Source organism: Oncorhynchus clarkii, chromosome 21 (genome assembly GCF_045791955.1).
Source record: "Oncorhynchus clarkii lewisi isolate Uvic-CL-2024 chromosome 21, UVic_Ocla_1.0, whole genome shotgun sequence".
Classification (NCBI taxonomy): domain Eukaryota; kingdom Metazoa; phylum Chordata; class Actinopteri; order Salmoniformes; family Salmonidae; genus Oncorhynchus; species Oncorhynchus clarkii.
The window spans coordinates 8936884-8958373 of record NC_092167.1 but is presented as its reverse complement, the minus strand read 5'-3'; the positions used below and the strand labels follow the sequence as shown (position 1 = coordinate 8958373).

At 38.7% G+C, this 21490-nt stretch overlaps 1 protein-coding gene across 1 annotated transcript; it reads right to left on the bottom strand.

Annotated features, from left to right (window-relative positions):
* Window positions 1-354: 354 nt before the first annotated feature.
* LOC139378466 (globoside alpha-1,3-N-acetylgalactosaminyltransferase 1-like) lies at window positions 355-10720 on the bottom strand. The gene is made up of 7 exons (XM_071120659.1): window positions 10589-10720; window positions 5575-5610; window positions 5203-5244; window positions 4984-5061; window positions 4818-4850; window positions 4520-4654; window positions 355-1364 (listed from the first exon to the last, which is right to left on the bottom strand). Exons 1-7 carry the CDS (start codon window positions 10651-10653, stop codon window positions 662-664), a joined length of 1092 nt encoding a protein of 363 aa, XP_070976760.1. The 5' UTR covers window positions 10654-10720; the 3' UTR covers window positions 355-661.
* Window positions 10721-21490: the final 10770 nt, after the last annotated feature.

Below are 21490 nucleotides of genomic sequence, written 5' to 3'. Positions count from 1 at the left end.
GAGTTCAAACAGGTACAGTTAATACAGGTAATGAGTGGAGAACAGGAAGGCTTCTTAAAGAAAAACTAACAGGTCTGTGAGAGCCGGAATTCTTACTGGTTGGTAGGTGATCAAATACTTATGTCATGCAACAAAATGCAAATTAATTACTTAAAAATCATACAATGTGATTTTCTGGATTTTTGTTTTAGATTCCGTCTCTCACAGTTGAAGTGTACCTATGATAAAAATTACAGACCTCTACATGTTTTGTAAGTGGGAAACCTGCAAAATCGTTAGTGTATCAAATACTTGTTCTCCCCACTGTATATATATATATATATATATATATATATATATATGTATATATATATATATAAAACGAAGAATGACACAAATAACACAAATATCACAAATATTATGTATTATCAGTATTAATTGCACATTCATTTCACAAACTCACCCTCTATCCACACTTCTGCTCCTATGACAAACATTTCTACATGGAAACAGCCCTTCATGTCTATAATACATCTTTAGCGGTAAAGGATATAAACTAATTGAGAGAAAAGCGGAACAACATAAGCTTGTTTACTGATCCAGCCACCTTCAATGTATACAAATAGCAGTATCCTCCTCCCTGGCCTAGATCCTGAATCTTGGTGCGACAGTGGCCACAGCATTACTTTCTTTTCTTCACGTTGGGCCGAACCTCTGCATAGTTCTTGTTGACCTGAGAGAAGCGGATTATTTGCACCTCGTTGTTCTTGGCCTTGAAGTCCTGCCACAGGTATTCCGGAGACAGAATCTTAGTGGGCTTGTTGTAAAGGAGATATCTGTTCAGGTGGCTTTCCTCCTGCCATGCCGCCTCGATGGAGTTGGCGGCATCGGCCTCCAGCTGCTCGCGGCAGTACTTTGTCAGCTTGTGCACGTCCCTCACATAGCCAGCGATGGTGGCGCCTCCATAGTAGTAGTCTCCTTCCCCCGCGGGGATATAGGCCCGCGAGGCAGGACGGCGTTCGTAAGGGTAGTGCTCGTGGGTCTGCTCATAGTAACCTGGGTGAATAGTGGCCACCAGCCTGCTCAATGTTTCTGCCCCCCACCGTCCGTGGAACTTCGTGTCCACATCCAAGCAAAAGATGTAGTCCGCCTCCTTGCCTATCTGGTTCTCGATGGCGGTCTGGATCATCTCCATCCTCCTGGAGGAGATCTCCTGCCAGCGGTTGGAGCCAGGGACTGGGATGATGGTTACATTTCTACCGGGAGCGAGGACCACCGCTGGCACATCTTCCCTCCGGTCAGTGAAGATGTAGTAGTGCACTTTGAAATCTACCATGAAATGCTTCTCGGCAGTCTCTAGGAAGTCACGCAGGAAGCGCACATACCTAAAATACAAGGAGAACCAAGTAGGTTTTAGTTGCCCGTCTCATATGGCAAGAGGATAACTAAATTTTCTGTAATTATGACATAATGTACAGTCGTGGCCAAAAGTTTTGAGAATGACACAAATATTTATTTTCACATAGTCTGCTGCCTCAGTTTGTATGATGGCAATGTGCATATACTCCAGAATGTTATGAAGAGTCCCTCTTTGCCATGCAAATGAACTGAATCCCCCAAAAACATTTCCACTGCATTTCAGCCCTGCCACAAAAGGACCAGCTGACATCATGTCAATGATTCTCCCGTTAAAACAGGTGTGAGTGTTGACGAGGACAAGGCTGGAGATCACTCTGTCATGCTGATTGAGTTTGAATAACAGGCTGGAAGCTTCAAAAGGAGGGTGGTGCTTGGAATCATTGTTCTTCCTCTGTCAATCATGGCTACCTGAAAAGAAACACGTGCCATCATCATTGCTTTGCACAAAAAGGGCTTCACAGGCAAGGATATTGCTGCCAGTAAGATTGCACCTAAATCAACCATTTATCGGATCATCAAGAACTTCAAGGAGAGCAGTTCAATTGTTGTGATGAAGGCTTCAGGGCGCCCAAGAAAGTCCTGCAAGCGCCAGGACCGTCTCCTAAAGTTGATTCAGCTGCGGGATCGGGGCACCACCAGTACAGAGCTTGCTCAGGAATGGCAGCAGGCAGGTGTGAGTGCATCTGCACGCACAGTGAGGCAAATACTTTTGGAGGATGGCCTGGTGTCAAGAAGGGCAGCAAAGAAGCCACTTCTCTCCAGGAAAAATATCAGGGACAGACTGATATTCTGCAAAAGGTACAGGGATTGGACTGCTGAGGACGGGGGTAAAGTCATTTTCTCTGATGAATCCCCTTTCCGATTGTTTGGGCCATCCGGAAAAAAGCTTGTCCGGAGAAGACAAGGTGAGCGCTACCATCAGTCCTGTGTCATGCCAACAGTAAAGCATCCTGAGACCATTCATGTGTGGGGTTGCTTCTCAGCCAAGGGAGTGGGCTCACTCACAATTTTGCCTAAGAACACAGCCATGAATAAAGAATGGTACCAACACATCCTCCAATAGGAACTTCTCCCAACCATTCAGGAACAGTTTGGTGACGGACAATGCCTTTTCCAGCATGATGGAGCACCTTGCCATAAGGCAAAAGTGATAACTAAGTGGCTTGGGGAACAAAACATCAATATTTTGGGTCCATGGCCAGGAAACTCCCCAGACCTTAATCCCATTGAGAATTTGTGGTTAATCCTCAAGAGGCGGGTGGACATACAAAACCACACAAATTCTGACAAACTTAAAAGCATTGATTATGCAAGAATGGGCTGCCATCAGTCAGGATGTGGCCCAGAATTTAATTGACAGCATGCCAGGGCGGATTGCAGAGGTCTTGAAAAAGAAGGGTCAACACTGCAAATATTGACTCTTTGCATCAACTTCATGTAATTGTCAATAAAAGCCTTTAACACTTATGAAATGCTTGTAATTATACTTCAGTATTCCATAGTAACATCTGACAAAAATATCTAAAGAAACTGAAGCAGCAAACTTTGTGGAAATAAATATTTGTGTCATTCTTTTGGCCACGACTGTATAATCTAAATCAAGATATTTTCCAACTTTGAGGTAGGCCTGCTGAGACTGAGACTCACTAGTTTGGGAAAAGGGTGTAGTGGAGACTAAGGCACTCAAAGGTTGGCAGTCAAAGTGTGGAACTTAACAGCGAGGAACATTTAAGAACAAAATGTGTGGGCTGTACATTTTTTAAACATTTCTTCTCAGGTAACCAGAGCAAGTGCAAACTAAGTTTAAACCTATTTTTACCGGTCACTCTTGTACATGTCCAGGTGACATGTATTTTTATGTACCCAGGAGGTAGAGAAAGGTAAAGAGAAGCGATGGTCTAGCAGGGGCCATGCTCTATGTGTAGGCTACTGTGAGTGTGAGTGAGTGACACAGGGAACAGGGAGGAGGGAGGGAGAGACGAGAGACAGCAACCAACCAAGCCGACAGGCGCTATAGTAGACTAATAGCTGCCATAGCTAGGATATTTATCATCCAATATGATTACGTAGTACCCGTTTTGACAGCATCAGGCCAAGCTCTACCACTCAGATAACTTAAAAAATATGGCTGCAGGAAGATGTTTTTCAATTTATCAGGGGGTGTTGCAGCACCCTCAGCACCCCTTCTGCCCGTGACTATACCTAAACAACATTAACATAGAAAAACAGTTCTGTAGCAATGTGGTTTGTGCAATAGGCTATAGGCCCAATACATTATCATTACTGCATATGGGCTATGCTTGAATTGCCATTCCAATGCTGTTCTTCTCAGACCATTTTGAAATTATATTTCAAAATTGTAGGTACATGATCACACTGGTAATATATAATTTGTTATATTACTTGAGGCACAGCTGAGAGAGCATAATCATTTGTTTTTTATTTTATTTTACTGGATTGATAGTCTGCATCTGATGGGGCCATTCTGAGGGGAGGGAGGGAGAGAGCAGCAGTGAAGCTGTCTCTCATCCGACTCATCATCCCTCCGCTCTCCCTCGCTCTGCTGACAAAAAGGGGACATTCTTCCAGCTGATGGCGAAACTCAAGTTGCACTGCATTATTTCTGCCTCATGCACCAATTCATGTTGTTACTCATGGTAGCCTAGTGGTTAAGTAGTTGAAAGGTTGCATGTTCAAATCCCTGAGCAGACTGGGTGGAAAATATGTCGATGTGCCCTTGAGTCTCTCTCTAGTCATGACTTTACAGGTTTCGAAATTTCACAGTATCAACTTTGCTGTGTGCTTGAGGCTTCTTTATACAGCCTAAGGCTCGAGGAAACCATAAAGACACGGTGATATGAGGTATCTGATTGGCCAGCGGTAGACCTATACGTGCACTTGATTTTCTCTCTGGGCCTGCCGGATATGCGGAGTTCTACCTTCAGACACATGAAATGATTCAACATGGGAACACAACGAGAAAAAAATAGGAATGCAAGGCTTTATCATTGTTTTTTTTACAGAAATGTTTGATGACTGACTACGAATGTTATTCTACATTTGAGGCTCAGTGCTACCAGACATGCTGGTAGGGACGGCTGACGCGTGTGAGACTACTTACTTGCCAACCGCAAAGACAGTTGTGGCAATGCTGAGGTGCATAGGCTTGTAAATGCTGTCAACAATCAAGGGATTAAAGGTGCCTTCCCAGACAATTGGTGCCAACCAAGGGGTAACAGTTACCACATTGGTGCGCCTGAAAAAACAAAAGACATGTTAAAAGCTTGTGAACGCCCAGAGATATTCAATGCATCATAAGCAACTCTTTCATAGTGACTACATTTCCTGTACTTCCAAATGCACCTTCTCCTACTGATACTATGTCTACTACTAACAATAATACATTCATAATAACTTACCCCTTTAACACACTGGGCTGCTTATACAGGAGTCTGAAAAGACCATGCAAACAATGACATTGTAAAATAGCGTACTGCATTCAAAATGGCTGCAGTTGGTGAGTTTTGCAAAGAGGTGGTATCGGGTGAGATTATTATATTAGAGTAGACCAAAGAAGAGTCTCACCCCTGTGGGGACAGCATGTCCCGGGTCCTACAACTACAGTTTTCCCGCCTGAAATTGACAGGGTCCTGCTGACACAACCTTCAGAGGGGGTTCAATGTTAATACTGTGTTAATACTGAATGATAGCATCAGGAGAGGTTGTGGAGGGTTAGGGGTTCACAAAAAAAGTATACAAAAATAAGTTGTTTGTTTATTTGTTCAGTAACACAAATGGTCTTACCCCAAAACTTCTAGAATTCTGACATCCTTATTTTTCACCTCACTGTTGAAGAAAAAAATGAACATTTTAGGTGACTTATGTCAAATCAAACAGAAAAGAAGTACAAAATGTAATTATTTCCATATTTACAATGGTACTGTAATCAGAAAATGTGATCTCAAATGAGATCTTAATCTGTGGTCCTGACTCTCATTGTCATGAGCCCCCTGGGCTTTTTTAAATAAGGCTACATTTCAGCAACCACCTATAAAATAGATGATGGCATAGTGTCTTTCTGATGGGATTATATACAGGATGGGATTTCTATCAAGATTGGATTATATCATCGACAAAGATACAAACAAATGAACACTAAACAAGTTCCGAACTTACCCAAATGATGAGTAACAATATGTTAAAACCAGGACTCTAAAAAGGAGATAGAAAGAGGATTGATTAACACCATGTACATCAGCTATGATATCGACAATGCCCAAAAACACTTATGTAAAAAGAAGTGATATGCAGAGAAGCGTACATTTTGGTTAAATGCCATTATCAGCTCTGTGCAAACACAAGTGTTAACACACACAGAAGAACAATGGTGCGTAATCAGAGTACATACACAACAAGTGGACGTAATTCAACAATGTGAGCAGAGCTAATAACAGAAGTATATTATAATTAAATAGCATGATTATCAAAAGTGGACATCACAAAATTCATAGATTTACAAAATGAATGATATCTTAATCGTGGAAACCATCAGTATGACAACACTCATACATTGTATTCTGATGTTATTCTAAGACTATGATGAAGTTTCTCCAAAGATCAGATATCACTAATTTGACTTAATAAAAAAGTACGATTCCAAGAACTGGCAGAGCCAAGGACGGACATTCGTGCAAAAACGCATCGTTTCTCCCAAAGTTTGTAATTCTATTAAATCAAACTTTGAGTGTTTGAAGTAATGCAGGACTGTATCCCAAAGCCAGTAGAATCTGTGCCTTTTACTGTTTCACCAGCAAGGATGTAGGCCTATCCAGTGCCAGTGGACCATGTAAATATGGGTGTGACCGATGCTCATGTGTAAGGTAAGAAAAGCACCATATATCTATAGAACAACAAACACACTATGGAACAGGTTAAGCACCCTTTTTATGTTGGAGGGCGTTGAATGGCAGGGATAACATAAGCTGTTCCCCTTTTTTTTGTTAAAGTGGCACTCCAGTCACCTTTTCACCTGATCTGTCACCTGATTTACTTAACAAAACGTATTTTGTTCTATATTGTTCCTCAAGCAAGGTTCGAGGCCGATGACGTAGCTGGGGGAAGTCTTTAAACAACTTTGACTAAAAGGAATGAACTGGAGGGTAATACCACCCATATTTCAACAAACAGTGCCTTCAGAAACTATTAATACCCCTTGATTATTCCACATTGTGTTGTGTTACAGCCTGAATTCAAATTGTTTTAAATAAATAAAAAATCTCACATCTACACACAACACCACAATGACGAAGTGAAAATATGTTTTTTTGACATTTTTGTACATTTATTGAAAATGAAATACATAAATATCAATTTACACAAGTATTCACACCCCTGAGTCAAAACTTTGTAGAAGCACCTTTGGCAGCGATTACAGCTTTGAGTCTTTCTGGGTAAGTCTCTAAGATAATTTTTTTTCAAAATTCTTCAAGCTCTGTCAAGTTCGTTTCTGATCATTGCTAGACAACCATTTTCGGATCTTGTCATAGATTTTCAAATAGATTTCAGTCAAAACTGTAAAACTGTAACTCAATATTCATGGTTTCTTGTTAAGCAAGTCCAGTGTTGTTTTGGCTTTGTGTTTTAGGCTATTGTCCTGCTGAAAGGTATATTCATCACCTACTGTCTGGTGGAAAGCAGACAAACAGGTTTTTCTCTAGGATTTTGACTGTGCTTAGCTCCATTCTGTTTCTTTATCCTGAAAAACTCGTCAGTCCTTAACGATTACAAGCATACACATAACATGATGCAGCCACCAGTATGCTTGAAAATAAGGAGAGGGGTACTGAGTAATGTGTTATATTGGACTTGCCCCAAATATAACACTTTGTATTTTTGCAGTATTACTTCAGTGCCTTGGTGCAAACAGTATGCACGTTTTGGAATATTCGTATTCTGTACAGGCTTCCTTATCTTGACTCTGTCCATTAGATAAGTTTTGTGGCGTAATTACAATGTTGTTTTCTCTTATCATAGTCATTAAACTCTGTTTTGAAGTAACCATTGGCCTCATGGCGAAATCCCTGAGCGGTTTCCTTCCTCTCCGGCTACTGAGTGGGATGCCTGTATCTTTGCAGTGACTGGGTGTTTTGATACTCCATCCAAAGTGTAATTAAAAACTTCCCCATGCTCAAAGGGCTATTCACTGTCTGTTTTCTATTTCATTTTACCCATCAACCAATAGGTGCCCTTCTTTGCAAGGCATTAGAAAACCTCCCTGGTCTTTGTGGTTGAATCTGTTGTTGAAATTCACTGCTCGACTGAGGGACCTTACAGATAATTTCATGCGTATGGTATGAAATAAGGTAGTCTTTCAAAAACCATGTTAAACACTATTATTGCACACAGAGTCCATGCAATTTATGTCATTTGTAAAGCACATTTTTACTACTGAACTTATTTAGGCTTCCATAATAATTTTGGGGCAGCAGGTAGCCTAGTGGTTAGAGTATTGAAAGGTTGCTAGGTCAAATCCCCAAGCTGACAAGCTGTCGTTCTGCCCCTGAACAAGGCACTGTTACTAGGCCGTCATTGTAAATAAGAATTTGTTCTTAACTGACTTGCCGAGTTAAATATATGTTTTTAAATAACAGGGTTGAATACTTATTGACTCAAGACATTTCAGCTTTTCATTGTTAATTATACTGAAGAAAAAAAATAAATGCAGGAAGAAACAATTTCTAAGATTTTACTGAGTTACAGTTCATGTAAGGAAATCAGTCAATTTAAATAAATAACTTATGCACTAATCTAGGGATTTCACATGACTGGGAATACAGATATGCACCTGTTGGTCACAGATACCTTAAAATAATGTAGGGGCTTGGATTCGAAATCCAGTCAGTATCTGGTGTGACCATCATTTGCCTGATGCAGCGTGAAATCTCCTTCGCATAGAGTTGATCAGGCTGTTGATTGTGACCTGTGGAATGATGTCCCACTCCCTTTCAATGGCTGTGTGAAGTTGCTGGATATCGTCGGGAACTGGAACACACTTTAGTGTGTACTCACTAACAGGGATGTAAACAAATTTGTGCACAAAATTTGAGAGAAATAAAACATTTTGTGCATATGGAACATTTCTGGGATATTTTATTTCAGCTCATGAAACATGGGCCCAACAGTTTACATGTTGAGTTTATATTTTAGTTGAGTGTAATTAACAAAAAAATGTTTTAAACATAATTCCATTTTGACATTACGGGGTATTGTATGTCGGCCAGTGATAGAAAATCTAAATGTTATACATTTTCAACTCAGGCTGTAACACAACAACATGTAGAAAAGGTCAAGGGGTGTGAATACTTTCTGAAAGCACTGTAATTCCTGTTCTAGAGCAGAAAAACTTGTATAGGTTCCACCCCCGAAGAATGATGTAGGCTACCCCCTCCGTGACCTAGTGAAGGTTATCTTGCTTAAATTCCATGAAATTATGTTGTATTTTTGTTATATGAAATTGTGCCAATTTTGTATTGTTACTAAGGGCTCTATTTTAACAAACATAACCCAATGGTAAATCTTAGCACTGGCGGTAACACTAAAGGTTCGGGGTGTGTCTGGGTTTTGATGAATAAACTAGTTGTGACAAAAGTATCTCCAAGGCTCATGACAAGATGTGTAGAATAGCATTATAAAACTGGACATTTTTCTCTCTGCCCCATGGTAAAATGCGTTGGAAAGCAGGAAGTTAGCTGGGGCTGTGATGATACCTGCATTTTAGTCAGTTTTCCATGGTAAACACGGATCAGATCGAACGCTTTGGTCCTTTAAAAACCTGCTGTCGGCTATCTAAAATAGTGTGTGCTATGGCTTGGAAAATAAATAAACGTGACTCTGGATGACACAATAATGATGTTCGTTTCCAACATTAAGGATGTTAAACATTAGGAAGTGACTCGAATGTTAGTCCGTTTTAACCTAGATTGTTAAATAGCCTGCCCCATATTTGCTAAATATGTTGAACATGTTTGCAGTCCACATTTTTCAAACTGCATTGCTACAATACGGAAATGCATGGCTCCATCGGCCATGGAATTCGCACTGAATGGAGCACTGGAGCAATTTGCATTTCGAAAATGCACTGCATGTTCGACCCAAACCTTATAATAAAATGTGCCCACCATCGCCGTTGATATGGCCAGTCTATGGTAATAACTTGACGTCCCTAAACTGACTTCATACAGTTACTGACACCTTATATTCAATGTGCATTGCACATAGACCTAATGAGTCCAAAATCTTCACAGAGGTCACATGGACAAAACTAATTTAAACAAATGTGAAAGTCTGTTGACTGCTCGTGTTATTTTACTAAAACATTGGTTATAGGCTACTCATTAAGCTACTTTGCCCCTCCGCTTGCTAAATCAATGCCATAACCAATTACGTTAACACTAAAACCATCTTTATGAGTCTTAAATATCACCAATATCGCTGCTTGAAACTCGCACGTTGGCGAACCTTGTTAAGCCCACACCTCAAATATTTCAAAGCAAACCAGTTGATCTAAAACTGGTAAACTACTAACCTAGGCGCCAGCGATGGAAAATAGCAGAGCGCTAGTTTAAACGCCATTTGACACTAGCGCCGCCTTAATGCCAGACGAAAATAAAACACTAAGTATGATTATATGTATTTTACAGGAATAAGAAAGGTTTAATATTATAGTAAGTCATTTAAATCTGATTGTTACTATATTTAGAAAGCATTTCAATAATTTCAAGCCCAATTCCCACACTTTTGTTGAATAGAAAAGAAATCATATGATTTTTCATATCTTCATATCTTTTTCATACTGTGTACTTGAGCTCGTGTCCTCAAAATTGACTTCACCTCAGCAAATTATAAAAACATTTTTAATAGAAAGATGAGATGTAAATCTTTCTGGCAGTGTAAGCATTACGATGTACTCGCAAAATTCATAGATTGACATAATGAATGATAATATCATCATCGTGGAAACCATCAATATGACAACACTCATACAGCCTGTTTCATTACAAGTGTATTCTGATGTTGTTCGGATATATTCAGAATGAGAATACTTGTATTCTGATGTTATTCTATGATGAAGTTTCTCCAAAGATCCGATATCACTAATTTGACTTAATAAAACACAGAAAACGCAACATACCCCAAAAGTACGATTCCAAAAAGTGGCAGAGTGATGGAAGGACGGATTTTTGTGAAAAAACGCATTGTTCCTCCCAAAGTTTGCAATTCTATTAAATCAAACTTTGAGTGTTTGAAGTAATGCAGGACTGTATCCCAAAGCCAGTAGAATCTGTGCCTTTTACTGTTTCACCAGCAAGGATGTAGGCCTATCCAGTGCCAGTGGACCATGTAAATATGGGTGTGACCGATGCTCATGTGTAAGGTAAGAAAAGCACCATATATCTATAGAACAACAAACACACTATGGAACAGGTTAAGCACCTTTTTTATGTTGGAGGGCGTTGAATTTAACTTTTTTGTTAAAGTGGCACTCCAGTCACCTTTTCACCTGATCTGTCACCTGATTTACTTAACAAAACGTATTTTGTTCTATATTGTTCCTCAAGCAAGGTTCGAGGCCGATGACGTAGCTGGGGGAAGTCTTTAAACAACTTTGACTAAAAGGAATGAACTGGAGGGTAATACCACCCATATTTCAACAAACAGTGCCTTCAGAAACTATTAATACCCCTTGATTATTCCACATTGTGTTGTGTTACAGCCTGAATTCAAATTGTTTTAAATAAATAAAAAATCTCACATCTACACACAACACCACAATGACGAAGTGAAAATATGTTTTTTTGACATTTTTGTACATTTATTGAAAATGAAATACATAAATATCAATTTACACAAGTATTCACACCCCTGAGTCAAAACTTTGTAGAAGCACCTTTGGCAGCGATTACAGCTTTGAGTCTTTCTGGGTAAGTCTCTAAGATAATTTTTTTTCAAAATTCTTCAAGCTCTGTCAAGTTCGTTTCTGATCATTGCTAGACAACCATTTTCGGATCTTGTCATAGATTTTCAAATAGATTTCAGTCAAAACTGTAAAACTGTAACTCAATATTCATGGTTTCTTGTTAAGCAAGTCCAGTGTTGTTTTGGCTTTGTGTTTTAGGCTATTGTCCTGCTGAAAGGTATATTCATCACCTACTGTCTGGTGGAAAGCAGACAAACAGGTTTTTCTCTAGGATTTTGACTGTGCTTAGCTCCATTCTGTTTCTTTATCCTGAAAAACTCGTCAGTCCTTAACGATTACAAGCATACACATAACATGATGCAGCCACCAGTATGCTTGAAAATAAGGAGAGGGGTACTGAGTAATGTGTTATATTGGACTTGCCCCAAATATAACACTTTGTATTTTTGCAGTATTACTTCAGTGCCTTGGTGCAAACAGTATGCACGTTTTGGAATATTCGTATTCTGTACAGGCTTCCTTATCTTGACTCTGTCCATTAGATAAGTTTTGTGGCGTAATTACAATGTTGTTTTCTCTTATCATAGTCATTAAACTCTGTTTTGAAGTAACCATTGGCCTCATGGCGAAATCCCTGAGCGGTTTCCTTCCTCTCCGGCTACTGAGTGGGATGCCTGTATCTTTGCAGTGACTGGGTGTTTTGATACTCCATCCAAAGTGTAATTAAAAACTTCCCCATGCTCAAAGGGCTATTCACTGTCTGTTTTCTATTTCATTTTACCCATCAACCAATAGGTGCCCTTCTTTGCAAGGCATTAGAAAACCTCCCTGGTCTTTGTGGTTGAATCTGTTGTTGAAATTCACTGCTCGACTGAGGGACCTTACAGATAATTTCATGCGTATGGTATGAAATAAGGTAGTCTTTCAAAAACCATGTTAAACACTATTATTGCACACAGAGTCCATGCAATTTATGTCATTTGTAAAGCACATTTTTACTACTGAACTTATTTAGGCTTCCATAATAATTTTGGGGCAGCAGGTAGCCTAGTGGTTAGAGTATTGAAAGGTTGCTAGGTCAAATCCCCAAGCTGACAAGCTGTCGTTCTGCCCCTGAACAAGGCACTGTTACTAGGCCGTCATTGTAAATAAGAATTTGTTCTTAACTGACTTGCCGAGTTAAATATATGTTTTTAAATAACAGGGTTGAATACTTATTGACTCAAGACATTTCAGCTTTTCATTGTTAATTATACTGAAGAAAAAAAATAAATGCAGGAAGAAACAATTTCTAAGATTTTACTGAGTTACAGTTCATGTAAGGAAATCAGTCAATTTAAATAAATAACTTATGCACTAATCTAGGGATTTCACATGACTGGGAATACAGATATGCACCTGTTGGTCACAGATACCTTAAAATAATGTAGGGGCTTGGATTCGAAATCCAGTCAGTATCTGGTGTGACCATCATTTGCCTGATGCAGCGTGAAATCTCCTTCGCATAGAGTTGATCAGGCTGTTGATTGTGACCTGTGGAATGATGTCCCACTCCCTTTCAATGGCTGTGTGAAGTTGCTGGATATCGTCGGGAACTGGAACACACTTTAGTGTGTACTCACTAACAGGGATGTAAACAAATTTGTGCACAAAATTTGAGAGAAATAAAACATTTTGTGCATATGGAACATTTCTGGGATATTTTATTTCAGCTCATGAAACATGGGCCCAACAGTTTACATGTTGAGTTTATATTTTAGTTGAGTGTAATTAACAAAAAAATGTTTTAAACATAATTCCATTTTGACATTACGGGGTATTGTATGTCGGCCAGTGATAGAAAATCTAAATGTTATACATTTTCAACTCAGGCTGTAACACAACAACATGTAGAAAAGGTCAAGGGGTGTGAATACTTTCTGAAAGCACTGTAATTCCTGTTCTAGAGCAGAAAAACTTGTATAGGTTCCACCCCCGAAGAATGATGTAGGCTACCCCCTCCGTGACCTAGTGAAGGTTATCTTGCTTAAATTCCATGAAATTATGTTGTATTTTTGTTATATGAAATTGTGCCAATTTTGTATTGTTACTAAGGGCTCTATTTTAACAAACATAACCCAATGGTAAATCTTAGCACTGGCGGTAACACTAAAGGTTCGGGGTGTGTCTGGGTTTTGATGAATAAACTAGTTGTGACAAAAGTATCTCCAAGGCTCATGACAAGATGTGTAGAATAGCATTATAAAACTGGACATTTTTCTCTCTGCCCCATGGTAAAATGCGTTGGAAAGCAGGAAGTTAGCTGGGGCTGTGATGATACCTGCATTTTAGTCAGTTTTCCATGGTAAACACGGATCAGATCGAACGCTTTGGTCCTTTAAAAACCTGCTGTCGGCTATCTAAAATAGTGTGTGCTATGGCTTGGAAAATAAATAAACGTGACTCTGGATGACACAATAATGATGTTCGTTTCCAACATTAAGGATGTTAAACATTAGGAAGTGACTCGAATGTTAGTCCGTTTTAACCTAGATTGTTAAATAGCCTGCCCCATATTTGCTAAATATGTTGAACATGTTTGCAGTCCACATTTTTCAAACTGCATTGCTACAATACGGAAATGCATGGCTCCATCGGCCATGGAATTCGCACTGAATGGAGCACTGGAGCAATTTGCATTTCGAAAATGCACTGCATGTTCGACCCAAACCTTATAATAAAATGTGCCCACCATCGCCGTTGATATGGCCAGTCTATGGTAATAACTTGACGTCCCTAAACTGACTTCATACAGTTACTGACACCTTATATTCAATGTGCATTGCACATAGACCTAATGAGTCCAAAATCTTCACAGAGGTCACATGGACAAAACTAATTTAAACAAATGTGAAAGTCTGTTGACTGCTCGTGTTATTTTACTAAAACATTGGTTATAGGCTACTCATTAAGCTACTTTGCCCCTCCGCTTGCTAAATCAATGCCATAACCAATTACGTTAACACTAAAACCATCTTTATGAGTCTTAAATATCACCAATATCGCTGCTTGAAACTCGCACGTTGGCGAACCTTGTTAAGCCCACACCTCAAATATTTCAAAGCAAACCAGTTGATCTAAAACTGGTAAACTACTAACCTAGGCGCCAGCGATGGAAAATAGCAGAGCGCTAGTTTAAACGCCATTTGACACTAGCGCCGCCTTAATGCCAGACGAAAATAAAACACTAAGTATGATTATATGTATTTTACAGGAATAAGAAAGGTTTAATATTATAGTAAGTCATTTAAATCTGATTGTTACTATATTTAGAAAGCATTTCAATAATTTCAAGCCCAATTCCCACACTTTTGTTGAATAGAAAAGAAATCATATGATTTTTCATATCTTCATATCTTTTTCATACTGTGTACTTGAGCTCGTGTCCTCAAAATTGACTTCACCTCAGCAAATTATAAAAACATTTTTAATAGAAAGATGAGATGTAAATCTTTCTGGCAGTGTAAGCATTACGATGTACTCGCAAAATTCATAGATTGACATAATGAATGATAATATCATCATCGTGGAAACCATCAATATGACAACACTCATACAGCCTGTTTCATTACAAGTGTATTCTGATGTTGTTCGGATATATTCAGAATGAGAATACTTGTATTCTGATGTTATTCTATGATGAAGTTTCTCCAAAGATCCGATATCACTAATTTGACTTAATAAAACACAGAAAACGCAACATACCCCAAAAGTACGATTCCAAAAAGTGGCAGAGTGATGGAAGGACGGATTTTTGTGAAAAAACGCATTGTTCCTCCCAAAGTTTGCAATTCTATTAAATCAAACTTTGAGTGTTTGAAGTAATGCAGGACTGTATCCCAAAGCCAGTAGAATCTGTGCCTTTTACTGTTTCACCAGCAAGGATGTAGGCCTATCCAGTGCCAGTGGACCATGTAAATATGGGTGTGACCGATGCTCATGTGTAAGGTAAGAAAAGCACCATATATCTATAGAACAACAAACACACTATGGAACAGGTTAAGCACCTTTTTTATGTTGGAGGGCGTTGAATTTAACTTTTTTGTTAAAGTGGCACTCCAGTCACCTTTTCACCTGATCTGTCACCTGATTTACTTAACAAAACGTATTTTGTTCTATATTGTTCCTCAAGCAAGGTTCGAGGCCGATGACGTAGCTGGGGGAAGTCTTTAAACAACTTTGACTAAAAGGAATGAACTGGAGGGTAATACCACCCATATTTCAACAAACAGTGCCTTCAGAAACTATTAATACCCCTTGATTATTCCACATTGTGTTGTGTTACAGCCTGAATTCAAATTGTTTTAAATAAATAAAAAATCTCACATCTACACACAACACCACAATGACGAAGTGAAAATATGTTTTTTTGACATTTTTGTACATTTATTGAAAATGAAATACATAAATATCAATTTACACAAGTATTCACACCCCTGAGTCAAAACTTTGTAGAAGCACCTTTGGCAGCGATTACAGCTTTGAGTCTTTCTGGGTAAGTCTCTAAGATAATTTTTTTTCAAAATTCTTCAAGCTCTGTCAAGTTCGTTTCTGATCATTGCTAGACAACCATTTTCGGATCTTGTCATAGATTTTCAAATAGATTTCAGTCAAAACTGTAAAACTGTAACTCAATATTCATGGTTTCTTGTTAAGCAAGTCCAGTGTTGTTTTGGCTTTGTGTTTTAGGCTATTGTCCTGCTGAAAGGTATATTCATCTCCTACTGTCTGGTGGAAAGCAGACAAACAGGTTTTTCTCTAGGATTTTGACTGTGCTTAGCTCCATTCTGTTTCTTTATCCTGAAAAACTCGTCAGTCCTTAACGATTACAAGCATACACATAACATGATGCAGCCACCAGTATGCTTGAAAATAAGGAGAGGGGTACTGAGTAATGTGTTATATTGGACTTGCCCCAAATATAACACTTTGTATTTTTGCAGTATTACTTCAGTGCCTTGGTGCAAACAGTATGCACGTTTTGGAATATTCGTATTCTGTACAGGCTTCCTTATCTTGACTCTGTCCATTAGATAAGTTTTGTGGCGTAATTACAATGTTGTTTTCTCTTATCATAGTCATTAAACTCTGTTTTGAAGTAACCATTGGCCTCATGGCGAAATCCCTGAGCGGTTTCCTTCCTCTCCGGCTACTGAGTGGGATGCCTGTATCTTTGCAGTGACTGGGTGTATTGATACTCCATCCAAAGTGTAATTAAAAACTTCCCCATGCTCAAAGGGCTATTCACTGTCTGTTTTCTATTTCATTTTACCCATCAACCAATAGGTGCCCTTCTTTGCAAGGCATTAGAAAACCTCCCTGGTCTTTGTGGTTGAATCTGTTGTTGAAATTCACTGCTCGACTGAGGGACCTTACAGATAATTTCATGCGTATGGTATGAAATAAGGTAGTCTTTCAAAAACCATGTTAAACACTATTATTGCACACAGAGTCCATGCAATTTATGTCATTTGTAAAGCACATTTTTACTACTGAACTTATTTAGGCTTCCATAATAATTTTGGGGCAGCAGGTAGCCTAGTGGTTAGAGTATTGAAAGGTTGCTAGGTCAAATCCCCAAGCTGACAAGCTGTCGTTCTGCCCCTGAACAAGGCACTGTTACTAGGCCGTCATTGTAAATAAGAATTTGTTCTTAACTGACTTGCCGAGTTAAATATATGTTTTTAAATAACAGGGTTGAATACTTATTGACTCAAGACATTTCAGCTTTTCATTGTTAATTATACTGAAGAAAAAAAATAAATGCAGGAAGAAACAATTTCTAAGATTTTACTGAGTTACAGTTCATGTAAGGAAATCAGTCAATTTAAATAAATAACTTATGCACTAATCTAGGGATTTCACATGACTGGGAATACAGATATGCACCTGTTGGTCACAGATACCTTAAAATAATGTAGGGGCTTGGATTCGAAATCCAGTCAGTATCTGGTGTGACCATCATTTGCCTGATGCAGCGTGAAATCTCCTTCGCATAGAGTTGATCAGGCTGTTGATTGTGACCTGTGGAATGATGTCCCACTCCCTTTCAATGGCTGTGTGAAGTTGCTGGATATCGTCGGGAACTGGAACACACTTTAGTGTGTACTCACTAACAGGGATGTAAACAAATTTGTGCACAAAATTTGAGAGAAATAAAACATTTTGTGCATATGGAACATTTCTGGGATATTTTATTTCAGCTCATGAAACATGGGCCCAACAGTTTACATGTTGAGTTTATATTTTAGTTGAGTGTAATTAACAAAAAAATGTTTTAAACATAATTCAATTTTGACATTACGGGGTATTGTATGTCGGCCAGTGATAGAAAATCTAAATGTTATACATTTTCAACTCAGGCTGTAACACAACAACATGTAGAAAAGGTCAAGGGGTGTGAATACTTTCTGAAAGCACTGTAATTCCTGTTCTAGAGCAGAAAAACTTGTATAGGTTCCACCCCCGAAGAATGATGTAGGCTACCCCCTCCGTGACCTAGTGAAGGTTATCTTGCTTAAATTCCATGAAATTATGTTGTATTTTTGTTATATGAAATTGTGCCAATTTTGTATTGTTACTAAGGGCTCTATTTTAACAAACATAACCCAATGGTAAATCTTAGCACTGGCGGTAACACTAAAGGTTCGGGGTGTGTCTGGGTTTTGATGAATAAACTAGTTGTGACAAAAGTATCTCCAAGGCTCATGACAAGATGTGTAGAATAGCATTATAAAACTGGACATTTTTCTCTCTGCCCCATGGTAAAATGCGTTGGAAAGCAGGAAGTTAGCTGGGGCTGTGATGATACCTGCATTTTAGTCAGTTTTCCATGGTAAACACGGATCAGATCGAACGCTTTGGTCCTTTAAAAACCTGCTGTCGGCTATCTAAAATAGTGTGTGCTATGGCTTGGAAAATAAATAAACGTGACTCTGGATGACACAATAATGATGTTCGTTTCCAACATTAAGGATGTTAAACATTAGGAAGTGACTCGAATGTTAGTCCGTTTTAACCTAGATTGTTAAATAGCCTGCCCCATATTTGCTAAATATGTTGAACATGTTTGCAGTCCACATTTTTCAAACTGCATTGCTACAATACGGAAATGCATGGCTCCATCGGCCATGGAATTCGCACTGAATGGAGCACTGGAGCAATTTGCATTTCGAAAATGCACTGCATGTTCGACCCAAACCTTATAATAAAATGTGCCCACCATCGCCGTTGATATGGCCAGTCTATGGTAATAACTTGACGTCCCTAAACTGACTTCATACAGTTACTGACACCTTATATTCAATGTGCATTGCACATAGACCTAATGAGTCCAAAATCTTCACAGAGGTCACATGGACAAAACTAATTTAAACAAATGTGAAAGTCTGTTGACTGCTCGTGTTATTTTACTAAAACATTGGTTATAGGCTACTCATTAAGCTACTTTGCCCCTCCGCTTGCTAAATCAATGCCATAACCAATTACGTTAACACTAAAACCATCTTTATGAGTCTTAAATATCACCAATATCGCTGCTTGAAACTCGCACGTTGGCGAACCTTGTTAAGCCCACACCTCAAATATTTCAAAGCAAACCAGTTGATCTAAAACTGGTAAACTACTAACCTAGGCGCCAGCGATGGAAAATAGCAGAGCGCTAGTTTAAACGCCATTTGACACTAGCGCCGCCTTAATGCCAGACGAAAATAAAACACTAAGTATGATTATATGTATTTTACAGGAATAAGAAAGGTTTAATATTATAGTAAGTCATTTAAATCTGATTGTTACTATATTTAGAAAGCATTTCAATAATTTCAAGCCCAATTCCCACACTTTTGTTGAATAGAAAAGAAATCATATGATTTTTCATATCTTCATATCTTTTTCATACTGTGTACTTGAGCTCGTGTCCTCAAAATTGACTTCACCTCAGCAAATTATAAAAACATTTTTACTAGAAAGATGAGATGTAAATCTTTCTGGCAGTGTAAGCATTACGATGTACTCGCAAAATTCATAGATTGACATAATGAATGATAATATCATCATCGTGGAAACCATCAATATGACAACACTCATACAGCCTGTTTCATTACAAGTGTATTCTGATGTTGTTCGGATATATTCAGAATGAGAATACTTGTATTCTGATGTTATTCTATGATGAAGTTTCTCCAAAGATCCGATATCACTAATTTGACTTAATAAAACACAGAAAACGCAACATACCCCAAAAGTACGATTCCAAAAAGTGGCAGAGTGATGGAAGGACGGATTTTTGTGAAAAAACGCATTGTTCCTCCCAAAGTTTGCAATTCTATTAAATCAAACTTTGAGTGTTTGAAGTAATGCAGGACTGTATCCCAAAGCCAGTAGAATCTGTGCCTTTTACTGTTTCACCAGCAAGGATGTAGGCCTATCCAGTGCCAGTGGACCATGTAAATATGGGTGTGACCGATGCTCATGTGTAAGGTAAGAAAAGCACCATATATCTATAGAACAACAAACACACTATGGAACAGGTTAAGCACCTTTTTTATGTTGGAGGGCGTTGAATTTAACTTTTTTGTTAAAGTGGCACTCCAATCACCTTTTCACCTGACCTGTCACCTGATTTACTTAACAAAACGTATTTTGTTCTATATTGTTCCTCAAGCAAGGTTCGAGGCCGATGACGTAGCTGGGGGAAGTCTTTAAACAACTTTGACTAAAAGGAATGAACTGGAGGGTAATACCACCCATATTTCAACAAACAGTGCCTTCAGAAACTATTAATACCCCTTGATTATTCCACATTGTGTTGTGTTACAGCCTGAATTCAAATTGTTTTTAGACATTTTTGCAAATGTATTGACAATAAAATACAGAAATATCTCATTTACATAAGTATTTACACCCCTGGCTCAATACTTTGTAGAATCACCTCAGTATAGATTTGGCCTTGTGTTTTAGGCTATTGTCCTGTTGAAAGGTGAATTCATTTCCCAGTGTGGTGGAAAGCAGACTGAAACAGGCTTCCCCCTAGGATTTTTACTGTGCTTCGCTACATTCTGTTTCTTTTTTATCCTGAAAAACTCCCCAGTCCTTAACAATTACAAGCATACACATAACATGATATAGCCACCAGTATGCTTGAAAATAAGGAGATGGGTACTGAGTAATGTGTTGTATTGGACTTGTCCTAAACATAACACTTTGTATTTTTGCAGTATTACTTCAGTGCCTTGGTGCAAACAGTATGCATGTTTTGGAATATTTGTATTCTGCACAGGCTTCCTTCTTTTGACTCTGTCCAGTAGATGAGTTTTGTGGAGTAACTACAATGTTGTTTTCTCTTATCACAGCCATTAAACTCTGTTTTGAAGTCACCACTGGACTCGTTGGGCGAAATCCTTAGAAGGTTTTCTTCCTCTCCGGCAACTGAGTGGGACGCCTGTATCTTTTTAGTGATTGATACACCATCCAAAGTGTAATTAATAACTTCACCATGCTCAAAGAGCTGAATTTATTTAGGCCTGCCATAAAAAAAGGGGTTGAATACTTATTGACTCAAGACATCTCAGCTTTTCATTGTTAAGTATTCTGAACAAAAATATGAACGCAACATGCAACAATTTCAAAAATTTTGCTGAGTTAAGGAAATCAGTTAATTGAAATGAATAAATTAGGCCCTAATCTAGGGATTTCATGACTGGGAATACAGATATGCATCTGTTGGTCACAGATACCTTAAAAAGAAGTAGGGCGTAGATCAGAAAACCAGTCAGTATCTGGTGTGACCACCATTTGCCTCATTTGACACATCTCCTTTGCACAAAGTTGTGCAAGGAGCTGATTGTGACCTGTGGAATTTTGTCCCACTCCTCTTCAATGGCGGTGTGATGTTTCTGTATATTGGAACACGGTATCGTATTTAATCCAGAGTATTCCAAACATGCTCAATGGATGACATTTCTGGTGAGCATGCAGGCCATGGAAAAACAGGGACATTTGTGTACAGATCCTTGTGTTGTGTGACAAAACATTTTAGAGTGGCCATTTTGTGTCTCCAGCACAAGGTGCACCTGTATA